At 41.6% G+C, this 23,181-nt stretch overlaps 3 protein-coding genes across 7 annotated transcripts in view; 2 read left to right on the top strand and 1 right to left on the bottom strand.

Moving 5' to 3' along the window:
• Positions 1 to 5,150, top strand: part of LOC145454417 (ankyrin repeat domain-containing protein 17-like) — a 40,697-nt gene extending 35,547 nt beyond the window's left edge. For all 5 annotated transcript variants that reach the window (XM_080332409.1, XM_080332410.1, XM_080332413.1 and 2 more), the window contains 6 exons: positions 1,809 to 1,885; positions 1,949 to 2,021; positions 2,691 to 2,986; positions 3,824 to 4,043; positions 4,715 to 4,782; positions 4,853 to 5,150. In XM_080332409.1, coding sequence (XP_080188535.1) covers positions 1,809 to 1,885; positions 1,949 to 2,021; positions 2,691 to 2,986; positions 3,824 to 4,043; positions 4,715 to 4,782; positions 4,853 to 4,867 — 749 coding nt within the window. In that variant the 3' untranslated portion in view covers positions 4,868 to 5,150. The remainder of the gene's footprint in view (positions 1 to 1,808; positions 1,886 to 1,948; positions 2,022 to 2,690; positions 2,987 to 3,823; positions 4,044 to 4,714; positions 4,783 to 4,852) is intronic.
• A 1,222-nt stretch (positions 5,151 to 6,372) lies between these two features.
• LOC145454419 (ribonuclease 3-like) lies at positions 6,373 to 12,689 on the bottom strand. Its single transcript, XM_080332414.1, has 4 exons — positions 9,280 to 12,689; positions 7,534 to 7,723; positions 7,175 to 7,339; positions 6,373 to 6,582 (listed from the first exon to the last, which is right to left on the bottom strand). The coding sequence occupies exons 1-4, from the start codon at positions 12,412 to 12,414 to the stop codon at positions 6,539 to 6,541; spliced, it is 3,534 nt and encodes a 1,177-aa protein (XP_080188540.1). The 5' UTR covers positions 12,415 to 12,689; the 3' UTR covers positions 6,373 to 6,538.
• Positions 12,690 to 15,829: 3,140 nt separating this feature from the next.
• On the top strand, positions 15,830 to 22,328 carry LOC145454420 (casein kinase I-like). The gene is made up of 3 exons (XM_080332415.1): positions 15,830 to 16,670; positions 19,549 to 19,647; positions 21,754 to 22,328. Exons 1-3 carry the CDS (start codon positions 15,933 to 15,935, stop codon positions 21,955 to 21,957), a joined length of 1,041 nt encoding a protein of 346 aa, XP_080188541.1. The 5' UTR covers positions 15,830 to 15,932; the 3' UTR covers positions 21,958 to 22,328.
• Positions 22,329 to 23,181: the final 853 nt, after the last annotated feature.

The following is a 23,181-nucleotide window of genomic DNA, read 5'->3' on the forward strand; positions in this document are numbered from 1 at the left end:
ACAGGACAAATAAAGTTTCAGGGTCCAAATTTACGCTAACAAGCCATAATTGTGTAGATTGTCTAGTTTGATGCTCGAGCAATAGTCAGCTAACATATGTAAGATCCAATCTGGTATCTTACCCCCGTCGTCTTCAGATGTCGGTGATATTTTCTCCTCACCAATCTCCGACTATGTCATGGTTTTCGGGGAAAAGCTTTTTTTAATGTCTGCTTTCCGACTTGAACATATGGCAGTGACACATGTGTATCACGGTTACATGTGCTTGTGATATTGCAACAATTCAATGTTATTGTGTTATTCACAAATACTAACTGAGTGTGCAATTGTTAATGCACCAAAGACGCCACAGCTTATGATCCTTTTTGAGCTACCTATAGGCATTTGCCATTCATTTGTGTTGTAAATCGGCAGGGTTGTAATGACTCGACTTGACTCGAGTCATTTTTTCAAAATACGGAAATGACTCGACTCGAGTCAATCTGTGTATTGACTCGACTTGGACTCGAGTCATTGCGCATGACTCAAACCAAGTCATTGACTCGAGACTCAGACGGCCGAGACCGACATTTCATTTAAACACCAAAGCCAACACACTATTGGGATTTCGTCTGTTGGTACTGGTACTTGAAAATGCGACCAGAAACTGCTAAAAGTGAGGAACGGACTCGACCCTCTGCTCGCTGACTTGGACTCGGACTTGACTCGGTGTTGAATTGAAATGACTCGACTTGACTCGAGTCAAAACTGTAAAAGTGAGACTGACTTGTGACTCGGAGCCTTGTGACTTGGTTACAACCCTGTAAATCGGAATTCCTAACTCCTCCAGTAATCCGTGGTGACAGTATCATGCCAATACCTGTATCACGGCATTACACAAAGCTACCGAAAGTAGGCCTACGAAGAAAAAAAGGCTGTTTCTCCCGATCGAAAGTGAGATATCTTCTCTACCTTGCCAAGTAATCTTTTCTCACTTCGTAAGGATGTTAAAAGCTACGAAGCTTTGTATTTCGAGTCCCGAATCTCATATCAGATCAATAACTCCTGTCGATGGACTACTCTACGTTTTAAATCATTGTCGATTTCAAAATCTTCATTAGGCCTGCTATTCCCAAGGTCTTCATCTTGATCCAAATTATCGAGCGTATAGGAGTTTCAAGATACACTGGATAAGCTGAATGGGGCAGTGGACCTATAGCCGATCCAGTTTGCATCAAATATGTGTGTGAAATATCCTTCGATGATTGCATCCTCTAACCAAAAATGGGTGAAAGTATCGGCCTAGATCGACACCAGTACCTTTTTTCTCAATAATTCAATCGAGCCAATGGCTTTATAATTTATTATAAGGTAAATGTGTGGATTTTTATGTGGTATGGAAAAACAATATGGCTAAATTCGTGAAAATTTCCATATTTTCGGCATATGTCGTGGCGCAAAAGCTTGACGCGATGGAAGAAAACCAGCGGCGTTTTTGGAATCAGCACGCCAAAATTAGCCCGAAATAAGTTCAAAATCAAAGTTGTTGCCCCCTTGCCCAGTGTAATCCGTCACTGTTTCGCAACCACCACAAATACTATTATTCCCATTCTGTGTACTATATATTCGTGAAGCCACCCCACTAATCACTGTTTCTGCCTTCGTGGCACTGTGTGAGCCTGTGATGAAAAACTACTGTACCTTTGGCTGATTGTAGGTGATTAAAAAGCGCCATCCACTGAGGCTCTCACTTTTCCGTAGGCAGCTGGTGGTGTTGAAATCTAAAGATTGTACTTTTTCTATCTGTATTGTGTATTTATTTCTTTTAGGACTGGAAGCTCCGTACTCGGTCATGTCGAGCACTGCCAACGCGATGCAACAGAGGAAAATGTGGCCCATCGGAACGGTAATGCCATCGAGTTTTAGCGTATGCTGGTAACCTGTTAATGTTTTGATTTTGTCACTGTAGGAACGGGCTTTCCATCAACGCAGGACTACTCCTGTTTGCGAGCCCATGATTTCGAACGACCACTGGCATCATTGTGAGTATCGCGTACAAGTACAAACGTTGTTTCAATTAGATGGTGTCGTTTTGCGGACGCGTTTTTCTGGTCGTGTCGTAGATGTAGCGATTGTTTCTGTATCGCTAAGACATGATCAATGTAATCATCGATGTAAAATTATGCTCAATTACAAGTAGAAGTAGGCATTTTTGAGATATGTTAAAAGCCTTCGAGTAGTTTTGTTTCGGATGTCGCATACTTGTTTTGCTCGATTGAAGTTGGCTGCTTTCGGAATTGCAGGGCACGTCTTCTCAACTACCGCAAAATGACCGACGCCGCTATAAATTGGCGCAACTTTTAAAAATATGTTCTGTTACCGCCAAACGGGCACCGTTTCGCACATTTCTTGTGACAATTTCACTCGAAAATTAGTCGTAACATAAACACTCGTGTAAATAGTGTCCAGACTTAATGACAATTTCGCTTGTATATAATTGATGAAGCCATAACCCCAGATTACATTACACTTTATAAACGTGTGAAAATGAAGTAATGTTGCCAAAAAAACTGTTATTTACTTGACTATGTCATCACAGGTATTGCTTTTACACTTTTTGCCTAATTCAATCCATATCATAACGAAAAATTTGATTGTGTCGATATGTTAGTATGTGTTACGCTAATTTCATATTACGCCTCGTCTTGCAGCAACGGGCTGGGACCGGGACGCGGGCGTCCACCAAACGTGGCCCAAGCACCAGTACCAAAACCCGCACCAGGTCCACGGCAGTCCGTTCATGTCGCGGGACCACCAAAGCGCGCCGGGCCCGTTTCAAATGATGCACGGCAACGGCCAGGGCACGCCTCAAATGACGGCCGTGCCGAACGAATACGCCAACCAGCAGAGGCTGCAGTACGAGAGGACTGTCGGGCTGCGTCTCGCCGGGTATCCGATGGCGGGGCAGAATTCGCCGTCGTCCCACGGGTCGCATTTTGGACAAGAGGTTGGTCGACTGGAAAATTTCCAGCTTCTCCATATTAGATTAGAATTAGAATTACAGAATTGGGGTGAACTTGGAAACGAATTGAAATCCAAGATTAAAAGAAACGCAACGATGATCAAGTTAAGTTCACATGAGAGAGAGTCTTTAGTTTCATCCAACCAAAATACATAACAAACAGACAGCAATGATGGCGGTACAGAAAATATGCATGCACACTGCACAGTATTCGATATCAGATAGGAATGATCGATACGGCCGTGAAGGTGCATTGTACTAACAATTGATCAGTGTGCTGCTTGAGATCAGGGTTTCTCGTAAGCATAAGAACGGAAAATCTTTTCACCGAGCAAGATTTGAACCACAGTAAAATTTTCAGCTTTCCAAATTAGGTTAGAATTAGAATTATCGCTACTCGTATGATTCCAAATCAGAGTAGAATTACAACTGCAGCTACATAGTTTTTTTTCGAATTAGATTATGGGTTGGAATTCGCGAAAACTGGTGAGCTAAATCAAGCTCGGTTGGTATCAAATCAAGGGAATATTCTCGTTAGCAAGAGAATGCCAAATGCATTTAATCCAAGGTTGGCTTGTTCCACACCATACAGCTCTCATAAAGGCTTTTCAGGAAACCAGAAAATAGAGTAGATTGAAAATTAGCATTAGAGTATACAAACATTTCACGAATTAGATTAGAATTACATAACTGACATTTCGCTATAATTTGTATGATTAGACATCCAGAATTATCTAGCTCTAGTATTCGAGTCTGGTCGATAGATTTGAAACGTTCAGTTGATTCTGTTTTGTCTGACATTGTTGTCCGTTACTGCGGCAGGTGCTGCGTATGGGTCAGTTCCCGCGTCCGGACGCGCCTATCGGACAGTTGTCGGGCGCCAACGCGTGGCTCTTTGGTGGCGATCGGCTGTCCGGACCGGCGGTCCACGCCGGCCGCGGCAATCCTAATCCCATCGGGCATATGAAGCAGACCAAAAGTCAAATGGTGGATAATAAGAACGTCGGTTACCAGATGCAGGGAATGCATTTGAACGCGGCCGGTTGGTATTTTGGCTTTGTCGATTACAGTATCTTTACAGTAGAAATAAGTCCAGCTCAAACTCATGATTGTGGAAACCTTTTCCAAGTCTTTGCAATTATTCATACAATTTTGTTTGTCTTCCTTTGTCAGCGTATTCCTATTGAAATCAACGAAAATATTTTAGACTAACACTCGTGTATAATCTATAAATAGTACTTCGAGCTTATATAGTGGAACGATTGTTGATCTACAATGTTCTTTTCCATTCTCTCCTTGTTTCTGACGAGTTTCAGCTGAAAATATTTTGGTTCCTTTCAAGATAACTATATTACTCAATTGTATATTGCAGTTCTGTACCGCAAATCTAATGTTTCAATTTTGTGTCGAGGCGTTGATTGCATTTGTCTTTCTACATTGTACTTGAAATAGTGTCTTTGCAGCTTGCAGTTGTCTACCGCAAATCTAATGTTTCAATTTTGTGTCGAGGCGTTGATTGCATTTGTCTTTCTACATTGTACTTGAAATAGTGTCTTTGCAGCTTGCAGTTGTCTACTGAGATGCATATTTGGCACAACGAATGCGCCTAGAATACAGCCACAATACGATGCAGTTGCGTTTTAAATCTAATGGGTGTTTGTATGGCCGTCTGATTTTATTCATACAATCATAACCAGATATCAATTGATTTAGATCCAAACTCTGGCATGCACGGTGGCTCTTCGGGATCGGCATCCTACGTGAACCCGGAACATAACGCGGTAAATTACTCTTGCACATTGGTAAATAGCATGTGTGCGTCATACCCTTCTTTATTTTTATCTCTTTCAGATATGGAAATGGTGACATTCCTCTGCTGTAAATTCATACCATTCTTCATGTCTCGCTCTTTTTGCCAGCCCGCGCTGTTAACTGCCTTAGTTCTCTTTCTTTCGCGTTCTCGCCTTGACGTGAACACGCACATTGCCAGATTTGTGGTTGTTTGGGTTTAGGGGGGATGCGTTCTCGACGTGGTACACCTGCCTATGCCGAATGGCGTTGCAATCTATCTTTCGTTTGCCGAGACTGGAGTCTGCTTCGACGGCGGTGGCGCAAATTTAATCATTTCAATAAAGAGTCCTTACTGAAATGCTGTGTCGTGTTGCTCAATATTAGGTGCTGTAAAATGTTTGGAAAATCGAGAAGTAACGCGTGATCTGTGCCTCATTCGAGTTGCACTGGAATTCTCAACAGATCTCAGGTGACGCGTCCAGGGCCAATGTAAGGTAACAGATTCGCAGCCACTAATTGTTGGTTAAAACCACGCAGGTGTGGCTAAGTGGTTGCTGACTTTCTCTGACTGGTTGTCATGCAAGAACTCTACAACCCAATTCACATCGTAATCACTAAATGAAAAGTCATCGTCTCAGGTACCTGAGAAAAATTCTGGTAATGCCTAGGTGTATACTGAAGGATGCGCATTGTGCCTCGTAAAGTATACCAAATTCGAAGCGCTGGTAGGCAAGACTGCACTTGACCACGGAGATTTCGGCTACATCGCATAAGCTACCAGTGGTCCACCATCATCTTCTTTCACTAGGATGTTAATCGTAGTACACTGCTTGCACTGCACATAGAGCTCGAAATTCTATTTTTGAGTCGTCTACTGGTAATTTGGTGAGAATTTGCAGCAGGCACGATTTCCTGTGGCACCGTGTTTGCTAGCGGCTGCCTTTCTACTGGGAGGTAGTCTCAGAAATCACGAAAAGTACTCAACTATTAATTTATGGCATGTGTTCTCAAATTTAAGGGGAGATATCGTAGTGGTGAATATAAGCGCCTACGAACAGGGCGGCTCCAGTTCGATTCCCGTCGGAGGTTCATCTGGGCTGCTCTTCCGTCACCGTTCCTATGGCGATAAAAAAAGACCCGACGAAAGAAAGCACTCTCAAGGAATGGAAAGAACTAGAACGGGCCGCGGCATCAAAAAGATCAACACCGAAAATAACTGTGACATCGGGCACTCTAGGCCGAGGTGGATGTCAGTCTAAACGGATCGCAACTGCGTGTCGTACGATATCCTCCTATCTGTTCATTACATCGAATTGTGTCCTATCGCGTGATTCCTTAACCAGCTACAACGATTTGGCAGTCATGCAGACAACGAACTTTGGATAGTTGTCAGCCGATGTTGTGAAGGAAATATGTCAACGATCTGAAGTTCTTTCTCTGCGTAACTGCCTAACCACGTGACGCGCAGCCGGAGCGTGAAAGTTCTGTGGAAATTTCAATAATTACGGTAGCGTTCTGAAGGGAGTGGCTGCGGCCAAATTTTCTCATTTCGTTGTGCCCTTCAATTTAAGACCACATCATTGATAGAGCGCAGTGCCCCTTTAATGCCAACTGTAACCATCGCTGCACACAGCACACACATAAAAAAGTTCAAAAAGTCTTGTTAAAGAACTAGCAGTGGTTTGAAAAAGAATTTCATCAGCACACTCTTTGATTGCTTGCATTGCACAACGTTGACCTCCGCCGTCAATTGTATCTCGGCCGTTTCGAGTCGCGTTCTGTCTCATGATCTGCAAAGTTCGGAATAAGACAGTCTGAAAATATCTCCAGGCGAGACAGAAGAAATTTCTATGGATACAGAGGACGCATTCAAGTTAACTATACCTAAACACGGCACTGTTAACAACACGGCACTGTTAACCCAGACTGTAATGACTCTAGTCTTGATTTTTAGGTGACTCGAGACTAAGACGGCCAAGATAGACATTTCATTGTAACTTGGAAGAATAGTACAGTTACCACGTACCACCACATTATTGGTATTTGGTCTATCCTGATACGTGGAAAATAGGGCCAGAAACTGTAAGACAGGAAAATTCCTATATTATGTATGCAGGCCATCCTAAACCACTCTAGCAGAGTTGAAAAAAGTTGGTTGGACTGAACAGTGAACATTGTGACTCGAACTTGACCCTCTACTACAGGGACGGGCAACATGCAGATAATGTGGCCCGCGGCTTGCTTCAACGTTAAATTTTAGTGTTGTGACTTGGTTACCACAACCCTGCTGTTAACAAGCATATGCTTTTTGCATAGTCATGCTTCACCAGCGATTCAGATATATTACCCAGTTACAGCCCCATGTGAAAAAAGCACCCATACCTCTCGATTTCCTGCCTTTGGGAACGTACTTCAAGTTATGCTTCTTGGCGATGTAACGCTTCTGCCATTCCAGTTGCGGAAAATCGTATTCCTCCAGCGCGTTCTTAGCGGCGTTCCTCTCCGCTTGCTGTATGCTGCCGCCTTCCCCTTGTCCTATCTCCTTATCTACAGAGATATATATGATTGATGAACAATGTTCTTTCCAATACTCTACTAGTTACTGACGATTACCCCTGGCGAGTTTCAGACCAAAATATTCAGCATAATTCTAATATGAATTTGAAGACACTATTCAATTGCGTATTTTTAAGTTCTGTAATTTGTACCAGTGTACCGCCAAGAAGCTCTAAAACTCTCACCATGAAAGAAGACGCTGATGGTGTACTTTCGAGCGTGGGAGGGTCCGGCCTTGTTGTGGACCTTGTACAGTGGTAGCTGCGGCTCCTTGCCCTCTTGCCGCAGCGTCAGGCAGCACTGCTGTAGGCACGATTTCGGGTCGTTCCACTCTTGCTTGATGATGAACTCCTTGAGACGTGGGAAAAAGCAGACCTGCGGAGGGAGAAGGTCAGCAACGAGGCATTCCTACCCCAGTTGGACAACTATTTTTTTCGCTCCGTTAGAATTATAGCTACAAATTTTTTTCCAAATTCGACTAGAATTACTGAATTCGCGAAAACTTGGAAATTGAATTAAGTCCAGTTCAGATTTCATCCTCGTACATAAGCATGACAATGGGAACCGTCCGTGCAGCAAGCGTGGCTTGTTTCGCACGATAGGCTACCGTTCTCCATTTGCATTTTGAGGAAAACCAGACAGTTGATTAGGCCTACCTACCGGGCATTTCGTTCTAATTAGTCTAATCATACAACTAGAATTACGTCAAAGTGTAACTCCTACTTTTTCAGAATACTGAAGTAGGTTTTCCTGCTTGCACTTCTCATACAAGAGGTTCTGTATTCATACTACTTCAACTACAGCTTCAATAATTTATAGGCAAAAACCGCTCATTTTTGACAAATTGCATTTAGAAGTAGAAATAATTTTGGGGTATATTTGTTTGAATCACTATTACGTACGAGTGTGAATCACTATTACGTACGAGTGAATTTGTCATAAGAACCGCATGAAATAGCTCATGGTAACTGAGTAAATTCTGAATGAACTGAATAAAAATATTCTCTGTGTAATAAATAGGGTCTTCAAAAATGACTTTTTTTCTCAAATCGTACTGGCTACTTGATAAAATTGTTAGGTTACCTGATTTAAGCCTACACACCAAATTTGGTTCAATTCCAACCAGTAGTCGCATTGCTACAAGAGAAGAAAGTTTCTATTTATTATTGGAAAATAAATAACAAAAAATTTGAAAATTTTCTGTTCACCCCATGAAAGCGTTCAATTCCAACCAGTGGAAGCGTAGTTATTGCCGTCGAAAAATTTGGATCATGAATAAAATAGTATTTATGGTGACTAATTCTTTAATTATTAATTATAGTGGTGCCCAGTGTAAATACTAATTTGTTCAAATCCAGATTTTTCGACGATCATAACTTTGCTTCCACTGGTTGGAATTGAATCAAATTTGGTGTACATCGTTTCTATAGACAACCTAACACTTTTGTGGAGTGAACAGAAAATTTTTAAATTTTTTGTCATTTATTCTTAGATAATAAATAGAAACTTTCTTCTCCTGTAGCAATGCGGCTACTGGTTGGAATTGAACGTAATCTGGTGTGTAGGCTTAAATTAGGTAACCTAACAATTTTATCAAGTAGCCAATACGATTTGAGAAAAAAGTCATTTTTGAAGACCCCTAATGTGTAAGTGATATTTTCCGTTTTAAAATAACGATGATACATATTGAGCAGTTTCGCAAGTTGCCACTCCCACTCCCAATCAACTACTTGAAGCATGAGGCCTTTCGTTTTCTACTTTTCACTTGAAATAGTTTTGACACGTCTGGTAAATTTCTACGTATAATGGAGTAGAAATTTACGGAATAAATTTTACTTCTATTCAAGCAGCAACACTCACTATCTTAGCAAACCCCAGCCAGCAAAAATACTTTTCAAGTATCAGAAATCAACGTTTTAACAAGCGGTCACCTGCATGAGAGCTTTGACGTACTCCAGGCCCCTGTCGATGTAAAGCGAAGCCACGAAGGCTTCCAGCAAATCAGCCAGATTCTTCTCCCTCCAATCGGGCCCTTTTGGCTTCGAAACGCTGCCCGTCGAATCAGATGACATACTCGATATCACATACGCCGGCATGCCCAGCTCGGACGCCACCAAAGACTGCGTCCTGCCGTTGACCATGGTCGCTCGAAGCAAAGTCAAATGTCCTTCGTGATGTGTGGGATAGAGTTCGAATAAGTATGTTGACGCCACCAGATTGCATATCGAATCGCCCAAAAATTCAAGTCTCTGATTGTGACCGTGTGTCAGTACATTCTCATGTACGTTACGCCAAGTGAAGGCTTTCGCCAAAAGTCTGATATGATTGAATTCAACCCCGATATCATCTTCAAACTTCTTCATTTTCTGCAGTATCGGTACTTTCGGAATATACTGCCTGTCCGTGACAGGCTCCTCCTCCTGCAAAGGGTGCTTCGGAATGTTAAACCAAATATCTTGCAAAGTATCATCGTCCCACAGAAATTTCGTCAGCAATTTCTGCGCCGTCTCCAATCCAGCTTCCATGTACACAGCACCCATGAGCGCTTCAAAACAGTTTGCCATCGCGTGACGCAAATCATCGTTACGACACAAATCGGGACCGTGAGCGTACACCATGTACTCGTCCAAATGCAGACGTTCTGCCAGCTGTGCCAAATGCTGGTTATTAACAAGGGCAGTACGGAATGTGGTTAGAGCACCTTCCGAGAGTTCCGGAAACATGAAAAACAAGTGAATGCTCGTCAAATACCCCACTACCGCATCACCCAAAAACTCCAATCGTTCATTATGCTCAATAGGCGACAACACCGGACGTTCCTGTCCGAGACGAGCCATGATACGTATCAGTGTTGTGATACCCCTTTTTCTTGTGTATTTATAATGGATCGAGCTGTCTCCATATATTGGCTGTCTGAGCCCACAGTTTGACAATGCATTGCGCACGTGGTCTGGATTGGGGCCGTAGTTTATTTGGCAGCTGGGGTGATTCATGGCGTGGCTCAGCCATTTTCGGTCTTTGAAAGTGTACCCGATACTTTTTTCAAGAGACGCCAGACATAACTGGTAACGGATGTGATGAGTCAACACTGGCAGCAACAAAGCATGCTGGCACATGTCGGAAAATATTCCGGTTCGTATAAATCCTTCGCTGCTAAGCTCGACGGTGACCTCGCGTTGAAGAAATTTGGTACGTCGCATTTCCCTAATTGCTTCTTCCCTGTTCTTCAATTTTAGTTTATCAGCAGGTTTCACGATTGGTGCGTTCGCCATTAAATGCTTTTGCTTCAAATAAGATTTCCATACTTTTTGATACTGCGGGTCACCGGCGTAGCTCAAATTTGCCGGGCGGATTCCGAAATGAACCAGTATTGGATAATCTGTGTTTTTAATCCGTTTTTGCGCATTTTTGTTTTCCACCGCACACCGAACATATCTGTCCAGCTGGTCGACTCGTAACGAGCTAGGCTTCCAGCCGGGACACGTGACGATCATACCGCGCACTTCGTCTGTAAATCTCAACCACGATCTATGATCACATGTTTTTGACCATTCTAAATCAGACTCGGACACGAGGGGTTTGTTCGAACGCAACAAGTATTTCAAAACCTCGCATATAGCCAAAATTTCCTTCCCATCATCAGGGAGACTACGCACAAACCTAGGAAAGAAAAAGTACTTCCGATGCATCGCATCCCCAGCATCTTCACAACGATTGCACTCCATATCAAACCAATCGTACAGCTCAAGTATGTCTCGAAAAAAATACTCGGCAAACAATTGAAGTCCTTTCGCGCAAAAATTTTCAGGCGTCGTCTCTTCCACCAAGTAGATCGTGTATCTCGTGTGAAACCGGATGATATCACAAAACGGCAGCTTATCAAGTGGTTCTGAAGAAAGAATTGAAAACCCTTCGAACACATAATCTCTTCCATCAAATCGAATCGTGGTGGGCTGTTCCGACGTGAAATTTATTGTAGGCACTATCATGACAACGTAGTTGTACAGTTTTTTGGAATTGTTTCGATGGCAGTTCCATGATATTGGCGGTTCTTCGCCAGGGTACACATTGTGTCTGATTCCTTTCTGTTTCGCTAATTCACTGCATCTGCAGAGCGGACCGTCGTTGACTTGAAGTGGGTCATTGTACCACAACTCATCATGTAGTCTTTTCTCATGGTCTTTTAATTTACGTATTGAGGCTATCAATTCTCCTGCTTTTTCAGCAGAATATTCTTCATCATCTACATCACAGTTTAAAACAGAACAATTCGTTTCTCCGCTAATCATAAGTTCTTTGAGTTTGGGCACGGCAAATAACGGCAAGCTGGGTTTGTCCGTTGTGATGAACTCTGCAAGTGGCTGTCCGGCCTCGGCGGCTTCTTTTTGTAATTTTCTGATCAGCATTACTGCGCGAATCTTTTTGTGACGAGGCAAAGACTTGTGCTCCGATTTGCAAAACTTTATTTCATCCACCAAAGCCCTGGTGGTGTATTGATCGTCGGATTCTACCCGCTGAAACTTGACGTAATCATTGGGAACCCAAAGTTTCGCGTGTCTGCTAGCTAACTCACACTGAAACAGTTTGAACAGATCCCGCAATTTAGCGGATGCTTCAATGGAGCTTGTGTCGTCTGTAATACGCTTATAATACTGTGAATGTTGTGTACATTGAACATATGACGGCTTCATGGCAATCAAGTCCGCTTGTATGTCTTTTGGAGTTTTTCTGTTTTTTTCGGCAACAGCTTTTGTAGATGGTCTGACAGGTGGTGGTGGGTGGTTGAAGTATCTGTCACCTCGTCTTTCTCGGGGTCTTGCTGATTCGGGCGGACACCTACTAGGAGGGTGTGGTGGTGGAGGCGGTGGTGGCAGTGGAGGTCTCGTGTTAGCTTGATGGTACATGGGAAATGGGAGTTGCTGGTATGAATTGACGCCATATCCCTGCTGGTAAGGAATATGTTGGTTTTGATAATAACCGTAAGGCGGCATTGGAGGATTGGGTGGAGGAGGTCTGGGTGGGGCTGATGGATACATACCAGAACGCGGATCGTGTCTTGGGTACATGATTGCAGACAGATTATTCTCAAAGAATATTTTCTAGATTATGTCCATGCTATGAGAAAGAATGTTAGTATTATTTATAGATCATCCCAGCAATGTTACTGCACATGTAAAAGCCTGTTTGGAATCGGTGTCCTGTGCTCACACTATATTTTATTTTTGAATTATTTTATTAAATTACTTTAACTTGGAAAATCATCGCTGCTCACCTGATATATCAGGCAAAAAGGCCAGCGATTCCAATCAGGTGTAAAAGGAGATGAGCATTGCCACAATGGTAATGCTCATAAAATACATTGCAAATTTCCCCTCCCCCTAGCATTTTAGTTAAAATTCAAGTTGATATTATTTGTACTGCTGCCACTGCAGGTAGTATACGGTAGATTAGGGTTACCATACGTCCTGTTTTAGGATTTGTTTTCCTTCTTCAGGATATTGAAAATGTCCTCCGAGGACGCTTGAATGTCTTCCTTTTTGACAATTCGTTCTCCTTTACAGCTTTCGAGTTCGAGCGGGTTTAACCCCTGTTGCATTCGGGAGTCGAATCATAGCAATGACTTGTTTTTTTTTCTTTTTCCAGTCAATATTTCAACATCAGCTGTTTTCAATTTCGGTGAACAAGTTCCAAAATTATGGTAACCCAATGTAGATTGGCATGTAATAGGAGAGGATCAAATAGTGTTCAAGGTGACTGGTGCATTGTTGAGTGTTTTTAGAGTCTACCGGCAGTCGTGTAATTCTTGTAACGGAGGTGAGAGGGCATGCATATTTTCTGTACCACCATCACTGCAATTTGTTACGTTTTTTGGTTGGTTAAAAATAAACACTCTCTCTGTCAGGGCTGATGTCACTGTCATATTTCCAAAAAATACAAAAAGGACGTTTCACATCCTGCAGAGGTCTTACTATGCCCACCCCAAAGAGCAGGCAACGGTTGACAACTTCAAACGTACGCGAATTATGGGTACGATACAAAACGAATTGTTAACACGAAAGGCGAGCTGTCAGTCATGCAAGCATCGGATGTTCAAATCTCGGCAGAAGTGCCCGAATTTCAACTCATCAACTGAATATTCACAGCCTTCTAGTACGACGTGACGACTACAGCCATGAAAACTGCATTACAGGTCTATGTATAACAATATATTGCCAGCGTACCCAAATTCCACATGAGAAATATGACATAACACACGCCAGCCTTCACCTCAAGTTCTTTACTTACTTTACCAGTGTTTCCAATCACCTTTGACCTTTCAAGTGCCCGAAGATCGCAACATGCAAAATTCAGGAATGCGTCACAAAGAAAATTGTTCCATTGATGACGCAACAGAAAATATATTCATTGAGATATGCCCTCGTTGTTTACACGCACAATTCCTTGTTACAATCAATCAAAGTGTGTTTTAATAAGTATTTTATAATAACTCCTTTGATGGTCCGTTGTTTGTGACGGCAATCAGATCCGGGTCTGTGGATCCGGTTTCTCGCAATGGACGTTATTTTCTTTTTGTTCTGTTGTTGCTAGGCTCCACAGGTTCTACTGTACACGGCGGTGACGCGTTGAGGGGCTTGGCTCTTTCGTGGGTTGTCGCTGAATTTCGAAAAAAGGGAAAGGTTGTCGGAAGTTTAAACTGAGGGCAACGCTCACTTCTCCACGACCAGATACGATTTTGTTCTCTTACCACGCTCAGTTCCAGCATTCGGGGATTCGCGGTTTGTAATTTTAAACAGCTTCCGTTGATTTTGATTTGATTAGCTGTTAGCAGATCTACCAGTCTCGAGACATACGTTACTTACCAAAGTTTATTTTAATACTGTTGTATTGATTTTTTTTAACCTTGGTACCTTTACCCGCCCAACAAGCCTGTAACAGGCCTGTAAACTTGTTTGATAGCTTCAGAGTGTATCGATATACCGATCATTAATAAGTATAGTTATTTACTCAACAGATAACTATTTGAAGAGCTTCTTAGAGGTACAGAACTTCAATATAAAATTGAATAGTATATTCATATTGAAATGAACCCGAATATTTTCGGCCGACACTCATCAGGGGTCTCGTCAGTTGCTGACAATTACCCCTGACGAGTGTCAGCCGAAAATATTTGGGTTCATTTCAATATGAATACACTATTCAACGAATAACCCAATATAAACGTTAGGGGTTTGGCTAAATGTAAAATATGAATTATATACGATACGAACATATATGCGTTAGAATGAAGCATAGTGACACAATGCTGACGTCAATCAGAGATTTCAGGTTGTAAATTTTGTGTATTCAAATCGTCATTACTGTAATTCTGTTGACCAAAATTAGGCATTCAAGTAGTTCTTGAGAGGCTGTATTTGTGAACAAATCCTTGAATCAGACTGTGATAATTGAATAGGCCTATCAGTAGGCTATATCTCTCTGTCCAATAATTAATGCTTAGAACATTTTACGTCTGGTAGTTATTGGCTATTTATCACTTCTTCCTTACACTAGTTTGGTATATTTGCCGCAATTCATCTATCATTGTGAAAGATGATATTTTAATACTATTAATGTCAGTTATTCTTGGAAATATCCATGTGGATTGTTCCATTTTAACCAATGCTTTACTTAATTCTAGGAAAGTAAATTCAAATCGATTGCTGGAAATGTAAATTCAGAGGGAAGTATATTTTGATGCGACAATGCTGTTGAGTAAATCAACTGTATTGGATTCTTTGGTTTAAACATTCTAGTTAATTATAAGTGTTTCCGAAGACAACTCCGGAGTTGGTGAACTCTGAAGACATCTGTCACTATGTTATAGCTTATGGGTTGATATTTCTTTTGTTATGTAGGCCTAGAGTGACAGTGTTGTCGCATACGCACTGGTACTTCCATACGAATTTATTAGGCTATAACAAATAGTACGACGGCATGTTGCATACAAATAAAAGTTTGACATATAATAATCGTAACTGATGTCTGCTACATTCAGTGACTGTTATTAAATTGTTTCAATTCTCTTTATTCAGTTGCAATATATAGTGTGGTGACATGAATCGGTGAACACATAATAAGGTATGAGAAACGTGATTTAATGCCTACTTTATCTTATAATTATTGGCTACACAGCCCTACACATAATATGCATCTTCATTGTTCCCACTACTATTGAATTCCTATATTACATCACTGCACAGTTGACATTTATTCCAGCCATACTCTGTTGTAACAACGTCATTATTTCTAATGCTTTGTTCAATATTGAGCAGTGCCCTTTTAACTTGGTCTGGTATAAATGTCATTAAGCTTAGTCTTTGTCTCGCATCAACAGGAATTATTGACAGTTGGTATTTGAACAAGATAACTTTGTTTATTATTTGAGTTGAAATAATGGCTACTTTGGTGCAGTAATCGAACTGCATCCCACATTATTGAATCACTATACATGGTACCACCTACACACTGGCAGTTTCAGATAGGTGAACACATATAATTTAGCTTGATTTGCTATCTTGAATTGAAATTTCAGTTTATTTTTAAAATGGCGAGTTCTAGTAAATCAGCGAATGAATTTATCGTCGGGGGAAAGTACAGATTGGTGAGGAAAATCGGCAGTGGATCGTTTGGTGACATCTACCTCGGAATAAATATCGCTAACGGGGAAGAAGTCGCCACGAAGCTCGAATCCCAAAAGGCCCGGCATCCGCAACTCTTATACGAAAGCAAAGTTTATAAGATCCTACACTCTGGCGTCGGGATTCCGCACATAAGATGGTTCGGGCAGGAGAGAGACTACAACGTTCTCGTGATGGATCTTCTCGGGCCGAGTTTAGAGGACTTGTTCAACTTCTGCTCGAGACGATTCACCATGAAGACGGTGCTCATGCTGGCCGATCAGATGATCAGCCGGATAGAGTACGTGCACAACAAGAATTTCATACACCGTGATATCAAGCCGGACAACTTCCTTATGGGAATCGGGAGACATTGTAATAAACTCTTTTTAATCGACTTTGGGTTGGCGAAAAAATTCCGCGACAGCCGCACCCGACAGCATATCCCTTACAGGGAAGACAAAAATCTGACCGGTACTGCCCGTTACGCCTCAATCAACGCTCATTTGGGAATAGAACAAAGCCGGCGCGACGACATGGAGTCGTTGGGGTATGTGTTGATGTATTTCAACCGTACGTCTCTGCCTTGGCAAGGGCTGAAAGCAGCGACCAAGAAGCAGAAGTACGAGCGGATCAGTGAGAAAAAGATGTCCACTCCTGTTGAGGTAAGATCTTTTAACATATATACCAATATATCTTTAGTCTATCAAACTTTTTTACAGAACTTCAATATGCAGTTGAATTATAATGCCTACATATTGAAATAAACCTGAATAATTTCGGCTAACATTCGTCAGAGGTAATTGTCAGCAATTAGTAGCTAGAATTGGGAAAAACATTGCGTAATGACAATGGTATCACCAAATATGATGTCGCCAGTGTAAAATTTTGAATAATCGAAGTTAAGAGATCGCTTAAGCTCAATGTGACTTTTTTATGTACTCAACTATAGCGTTTAGCTCCATTCTCTTTTAACTGGATCAAGATCTTGTCTTCGTGACCTTTATCACTTATCCACCCGGTAGGCGTCAAGCGTTAAATGCACCTAGCTGCCACTTGATTCAATGAATATTGATGCCTGCAGTCTACAGTAATTTTAGGATAATAATAGTTACGTCTATTTGGCACAATAGGGGACAATCTATTACTATTACATCTTTTCCAATGTGGTTACAGTAACTATTCTTGATTTAGAATAACACTATTGGATTACTGTTGACTAAATTTGAATTGGTTCATTTGTGCCCCCCACCAATACCTTCAAATATACACAAATGCTATGCGTTATGTGTAGCGGTCTTGAATTTGTCACTGCCGGTTTTAAATGTCATGTCATTTTTTTGTTCAAAGATGTAGGCCTATGTTATGAATCTGCGATAATTTTGGCGTTCTGATGTATGTGCGTTCACCGTTCAGATATAGGTTATGGGTCAACTGAATATGATATCACATTATCATATGTGTGTGTCACCGGTCTGAACTTATTTCTACAAATCCCCCTTCCACGCCACATCAAGGTAACATCTGTTTTATCATTATTGTTTGGGTTACATCCAATCATGTAATCTCCAATTTTGAAAGGAGTTGAGGTCATGTGAGCTTGGTTAATTTCAGGTTCTATTCAAGCATGAATAGGTCCTAACTAATGAAGGATTATACCATGACGGTATTGACAGTGAGGTTTCTTAATATTTCATGTCCAATCTTTGTATTGATCGGATAAATGAGCCTAGTCAGTGAACACACCTAGTGTAATAGCACTGGTTAGCATTATAAAGTTAGGTTATTCACTAAACAACTTATGAATATTTTCATGGATATCGATCCTTGTTATTTGCTTGAAAGGAGATCTGTTAATATTGGCTCTGCACTTTCACAATGCTTGGTTTTATAATTGGATTCTTAAGTAATCAATGCTCATTTCGTGAATATCAGATTAATCTATAACGCTGTCATATGACAACATGTCTGTCTGGTGTTGTTTTTCGCATCTATTCTCAGACACCGTTAATCATTTACAGTCATAGACATTGTCAGTCATCCAGTGTGGGTTATGCTCATCTCATTGGGCTATCCATTCCTGTATATCGTGAATTTGAAAAATGGACAGATTCGATCAAAAACTAATACGGTCGAGCAACAAACCTCAATATGAAAATGAAACAGCGGTTTTAGTGGATAGACCAGACTAGACAAGAACGAAATTGAAATGTTGAAATTTTCTGTTATTGTATCAGGCATTTTATGACTGCTATGGTTTCACTATTTCCTTTTCATATGTCACACAGTCATTCATTAAGCCATGGTCGGATGACACAGGAAATTGACTTACAGTATTTGATTTCCTTTTGTAGGACTAGGTTATCTGTATGGCGCTGACATACAAATAACATGCAACTCAACCAAATATATAATCTATTTTTAGGCGATTCGATTTGTCGTTTTATTGGGTTATCACATAATTAATAACACTCTACCAATCTGTCTTCTAAATGCCGAAGGCTCTGTATGTCAATATTTTTCTTGGGCAAGTTCTTCAGTAGGCTATATATTTTGTCAGTTTGAGGCAAATGTATGAATATCCATTGTAAATTTTTATTTCTGTTCTCGTAACTGTCCAATTTACATTTTGCGTTTGCGTCTTCCACTATTGTATAGCAACCACATACTCCAATATCGTGACCAGTTTCTGATTTGTCAGACACACCCAGTATCTCTTTTAGGGTAAGAATGGGCTTATTTTATGCAACTCTGCAAGCATTTGTGATTCAGACTTCAGATTGTGAGTCACATTTCAGCTCAAGCTCTCCACATAGTTAACTTGTGACTGTGAATTTTGACTCATGAATATCGAACTTGCAGAATTTACTTGTCACTTCATCCCGACTCCCAAAAATTCCGATGTCATCACTCTTCCTAAATATTGCAATTCGTAGTCTGTGATTCCAAGTAACAATAAATCGTTGAACTTTGTGCTGCGGTTTGAACTCTTGTATTTTCAGACCAATGCACTGAGTTGAAAGTGTCCATTCCAATTGCTTCCAATCCAATCACATGACTCCGTGCATTCTCTGCAAGTCAAGGCTACTGGTATTTCATTGTAAGGCATGTAACCAGAAGCTAAGACGTAGAGAGATCAATTTTAACTATCATCTCCTGTCACATTACTGAATCATAGCGAAGTACAAGTCGAATTTAGGGAGGTAGCTTCCTCCTGGGGCTGCTATGATTCCAATATTGCAGACACCAATAGATTCTGGTTTCAGAGCGTGAACCAGTTGCATTTTAAATTCTTGCATAACTTTTAAAGTTTATCTATGTTGCTCATAGTCATCTGAGCTGCATTTGCAGCGATTTATAAAACTCCATAGCAAAAGTGGGATGTGCCATAAATCGGCAGGCTGTTAGCAAAAACATTTGTTAGTCATAAATGACCACAACTATGTAATGCCATTGGGCATTCGGATTAACAGCTCATTTTCCAGCAAACTGGCTGTAACGTTGAACGACCTAAATCTAATGTCGATTTTGCATTACTTTCAGGTTCTGTGTAAGGGATTTCCTGCTGAATTCGCCATGTATCTAAACTACTGCCGTGGTCTGCGTTTCGAGGAGGCTCCAGACTATATGTACTTGCGACAGGTATATCCTTGAAATGATTTAGACCAGTGGTTCCCAACCTTTTTCGACCCATCGCCCCCTTTTCAAGGTCAACACCGATCATCGCCCCCCAAATTTTGTGCACCGATAATTGGGCATACAGACTGTAATCACCGGCGGGTTGACTGAAAAAAAAAAAAAAAAAGGTCATCTTTCTCCGCTCAGAGCTGAAAATAACGTTTTTTCGCTCCGCATTGCTAGGTGGATGACTAAAAAAAAAAAAAAAAAAAAAAAGGTCAGCCGTTTTTACGCGTCATCGCCCCCCTATCGCCCCCTTCGCTATTTTCGCCCCCCGTCGCCCCCTTTGTCCATTTTCGCCCCCCTGTCGCCCCCTTCGTCATTTTCGCCCCCCTAGATCGCCAAATCGCCCACGTTGGGAACCACTGATTTAGACTGTCATTAACAACGGTCCGACAGATGTAGTCGATAGTTATCTATCTGCTTGTAGACTGCATACATGGTTGATTTGACATCCTTCTCTCTGCAAAACTACTTAATTTGGATTTTGAAAAGTGCAAAGTAGTTTTGAAATGAGTTTGCATCACTTTTATCTGTGAAATCGTCATAACTGCACAAAACGCCCATCACAGCAGCAACTGCCCAAAATTTGTTCGATATCTACATGCAGCCTCTTTATTGATTTCGCTTTAGTCGCGAAGATACATCTCGCAATTTCAAAAAACTGCCACCACCGACTGCCAAAAGGATGCGGTTCTTCGACTAAATATACTTTTCAAAACCAATAACTAGTTCGTTTCAGACCTTGTATTTTGTAGACTCCATTAGAAGTAGTTATGACCCATTTCGTTACTGTCTGCTTGAATATGTGACTGGCGGTACTAAACTTGAATATTGCTTTCGGTACTACATTCATTGCAGTAGAATTTATTAACTAAAGGTTTTTCATGTGCCACTTTCGTTTGAACCTCTTTCTATGTGCTTCTTATTGTACCGTTAACTCTTGATAAGGGTCACACGAAAGTGAATGTATGAATGTAGTGCTGAAAGCAAAGGTACTATCTACTAGTAGTCAAATTACACAGCATTGCTACTACTTTCGTAGCAGCGCTGATGACTTTGACCACATGTCATTAATTTATATGCTCTTACACTAGGAAGAAAGTATTGAAACAGTAATTTTGTTACAAAAAATTTGTATCGAGACAATAAATTTTGTTAATAGATTGTTAGTTGCAGGTTACTGATTTGGGTACTTGAAAAAATCGACTCAAATCATTGCAATCAATAGTCGCTTCAGATTCGTGTACTGATGTCGTTTTTCCCAATCCTGTTTATCACTAGGGCTAGGCACAATGATTCGTGCACTCGAATCTTAATAGTAGGCCTATGTTAATTGTGACGGTTCAATTCGGGTAGCGACAGACGATTTTTTCCACTACTGAAATTGTAGTTTCTATACCAGGGGTCGCCAGCTCAAAACGGGTCGCGGGCCACTTTTCAAAAGTCGTACAGGCTGCGAGCCGGATGAATGCTATGAATTTTACATCGTGTTAAAATAGGCCACACAGATTAACCACGTTTTTAGAACTTTACACAAGTACAACGCTGCGCTCTCTAACATGGGCGTCGGGCATAGTTAGTTACCACAATAGAAATAATATCCTATTAAAAAAATGCAAATACAAAGATATCAATATTATCATTTTCATTCTATTTTAAGCTATGAACGGCGCGCGATACCTGACAACACTTCAGCGGCGGCTAAAGAATCGATATGGGGGTTAGCTAAACAGTGACACGGTACCTACTGGAAAACTATCTCCCGTAAAGCTTGAATTTGTGGGGATGTGTCTTGGCAGTGTCTGGGCCAGGGCCATTGCGCGTCAAGGCAATACGCCCATTCATAACAGCTGATTCTTCCTCCGTGGATTGCTATTACCATAGCTGAAGCCGTATCAGCTAGTGAGGAATATAGTGATGTTGAGCACAAGAGAATAGAATATTTTGAACAACAACAACAATATTTTTAAACTGAAACCAATTTTAGGACTAGCAGAGACACATTTCAACTTCCCTACACGACTTCATACTGTTAACAACGTCTAACTGAATACCTCGCCGTTTCAGCTATTTCGAATCCTCTTCCGCACGCTGAACCACCAGTACGACTACATCTTCGACTGGACGATGCTGAAGCAGAAGGCTGCCGCCGCCGCTACCTCGTCTAACGTGACGCCCACCGGCGCCAGCAAGCACCAGGCGGCCGGCCACTCCTCGCACCACCATCACCAGCAAACCGAAAAAACGCGAGGCAAGGCCATCGGTTACTGATCTCGTCTGGCTGTGCCGCAACTCGGGTCTCGCTACGATACGATTTCCGATTTCTCGTCCGATGTCACTGTTGTGGGTCGCGGCGGGCCCCGGGATGTTTTCTTACGATTCATACTTTCAAATTATATGTTCTTATACTACTAGTGAACGGTCGTTGTGTTGTGTCGATTTTCATTTTCTGTAAAATATGTTGTATCTTCCCTCTGCCTTCATTCGATGCTTTGTCCGGTCCGGAGCGCGATGAAACCCGCTTGGAACATGCGACTGATGATGATGATGACCTGGTGATGAAGCGACTCTGCCTTTACGCGCGTATGTTTGGCGCGCTTTTACGATTGGCGTGGTGAAATGAATTCGAGTTGTCATCGCGAGACTGGGCTGTCGTGTGGTTGGGTGTGGGGAATGCGGGCGGTTTTTGAGGGAGGCGTGGCATTTCGGGTTAAGTATGTCTGGCGTTTTAACCCGTTTGAAGCGCAGAAAGACTGAGATACAGTGAAACGATAGCGAGGAGTCGAAAAAGCTTGGAAAAAATACAGACACTGAGGGAGAAGGCTTGCGTCTTCCGTGTTATGTGGTTTGTGAAGGGTCATCCCCAGTTTTGAAGCTCGCTTTTGATACAAAGGGTGGATATAATGTGCGGTGGCGCGAAGTACGATACCGACGGGTATTGATTGGAACTAGTCGAAAAGAATATTTTGAACAATAGTACGACTCAGACTGCAATACCGAGTGCGTCGTGGATGAAAGAAGTAACCTTGACGAACGTCGAACTGTTTTTTATTTAAAAAAAATTTGAAAACGTTCACGATTCTTCCGCAAATACATCTCGGCCAATCAACAACACTGATTTTAGTTTTTGCGTCATAGCCTGTACACCGAACCCATCATCTTATGAAAATTTCAATAGCTCAAGAGGCGATGTAATGAAAAGGTAGCAGGGTGCCGAAGCAACTTTTGGGGTAGTCTTTTAGTCAGACACGCACCTTGGCATAGCGTAGAGCATGAAAATAAGAGGCATGCAGACTGGATCAAAAAAAAGATTTCAGAAAAGGAAGCGACGAGAATGAAATGTGGCATGTGGGGATAGGCGAGGTCAAAATGTCTGATTTTGGTCCGGTGATCTTGAGGGCTGACAAGGCTAGTATTCATTCAGTACATATTGTACCTCGAATTGAATGTGGAAATGCTCGACGACTGTCGGATAACCGGCGAGATGCTGTTCAA

The sequence above is a fragment of the Botryllus schlosseri genome, chromosome 13 (genome assembly GCF_051294905.1).
Source record: "Botryllus schlosseri isolate E-star chromosome 13, Bs_hap1, whole genome shotgun sequence".
Lineage (NCBI taxonomy): Eukaryota > Metazoa > Chordata > Ascidiacea > Stolidobranchia > Styelidae > Botryllus > Botryllus schlosseri.

What these genes read in the sequence shown, in the direction of transcription:
- LOC145454419 (XM_080332414.1), bottom strand. Translation starts at nt 12,414, where the DNA reads ATGTACCCAAGACACGATCCGCGTTCTGGTATGTATCCATCAGCCCCA. An exon ending in ACGTCAAAGCTCTCATGCAG is followed by an intron (nt 7,724 to 9,279) that starts GTGACCGCTTGT and finishes CTCCCTCCGCAG; the next exon opens with GTCTGCTTTTTCCCACGTCT. An exon ending in CAAAGGCAGGAAATCGAGAG is followed by an intron (nt 6,583 to 7,174) that starts GTATGGGTGCTT and finishes CGAACTTTGCAG; the next exon opens with ATCATGAGACAGAACGCGAC.
- LOC145454420 (XM_080332415.1), top strand. Translation starts at nt 15,933, where the DNA reads ATGGCGAGTTCTAGTAAATCAGCGAATGAATTTATCGTCGGGGGAAAG. An exon ending in AGATGTCCACTCCTGTTGAG is followed by an intron (nt 16,671 to 19,548) that starts GTAAGATCTTTT and finishes CATTACTTTCAG; the next exon opens with GTTCTGTGTAAGGGATTTCC. An exon ending in ACTATATGTACTTGCGACAG is followed by an intron (nt 19,648 to 21,753) that starts GTATATCCTTGA and finishes TCGCCGTTTCAG; the next exon opens with CTATTTCGAATCCTCTTCCG.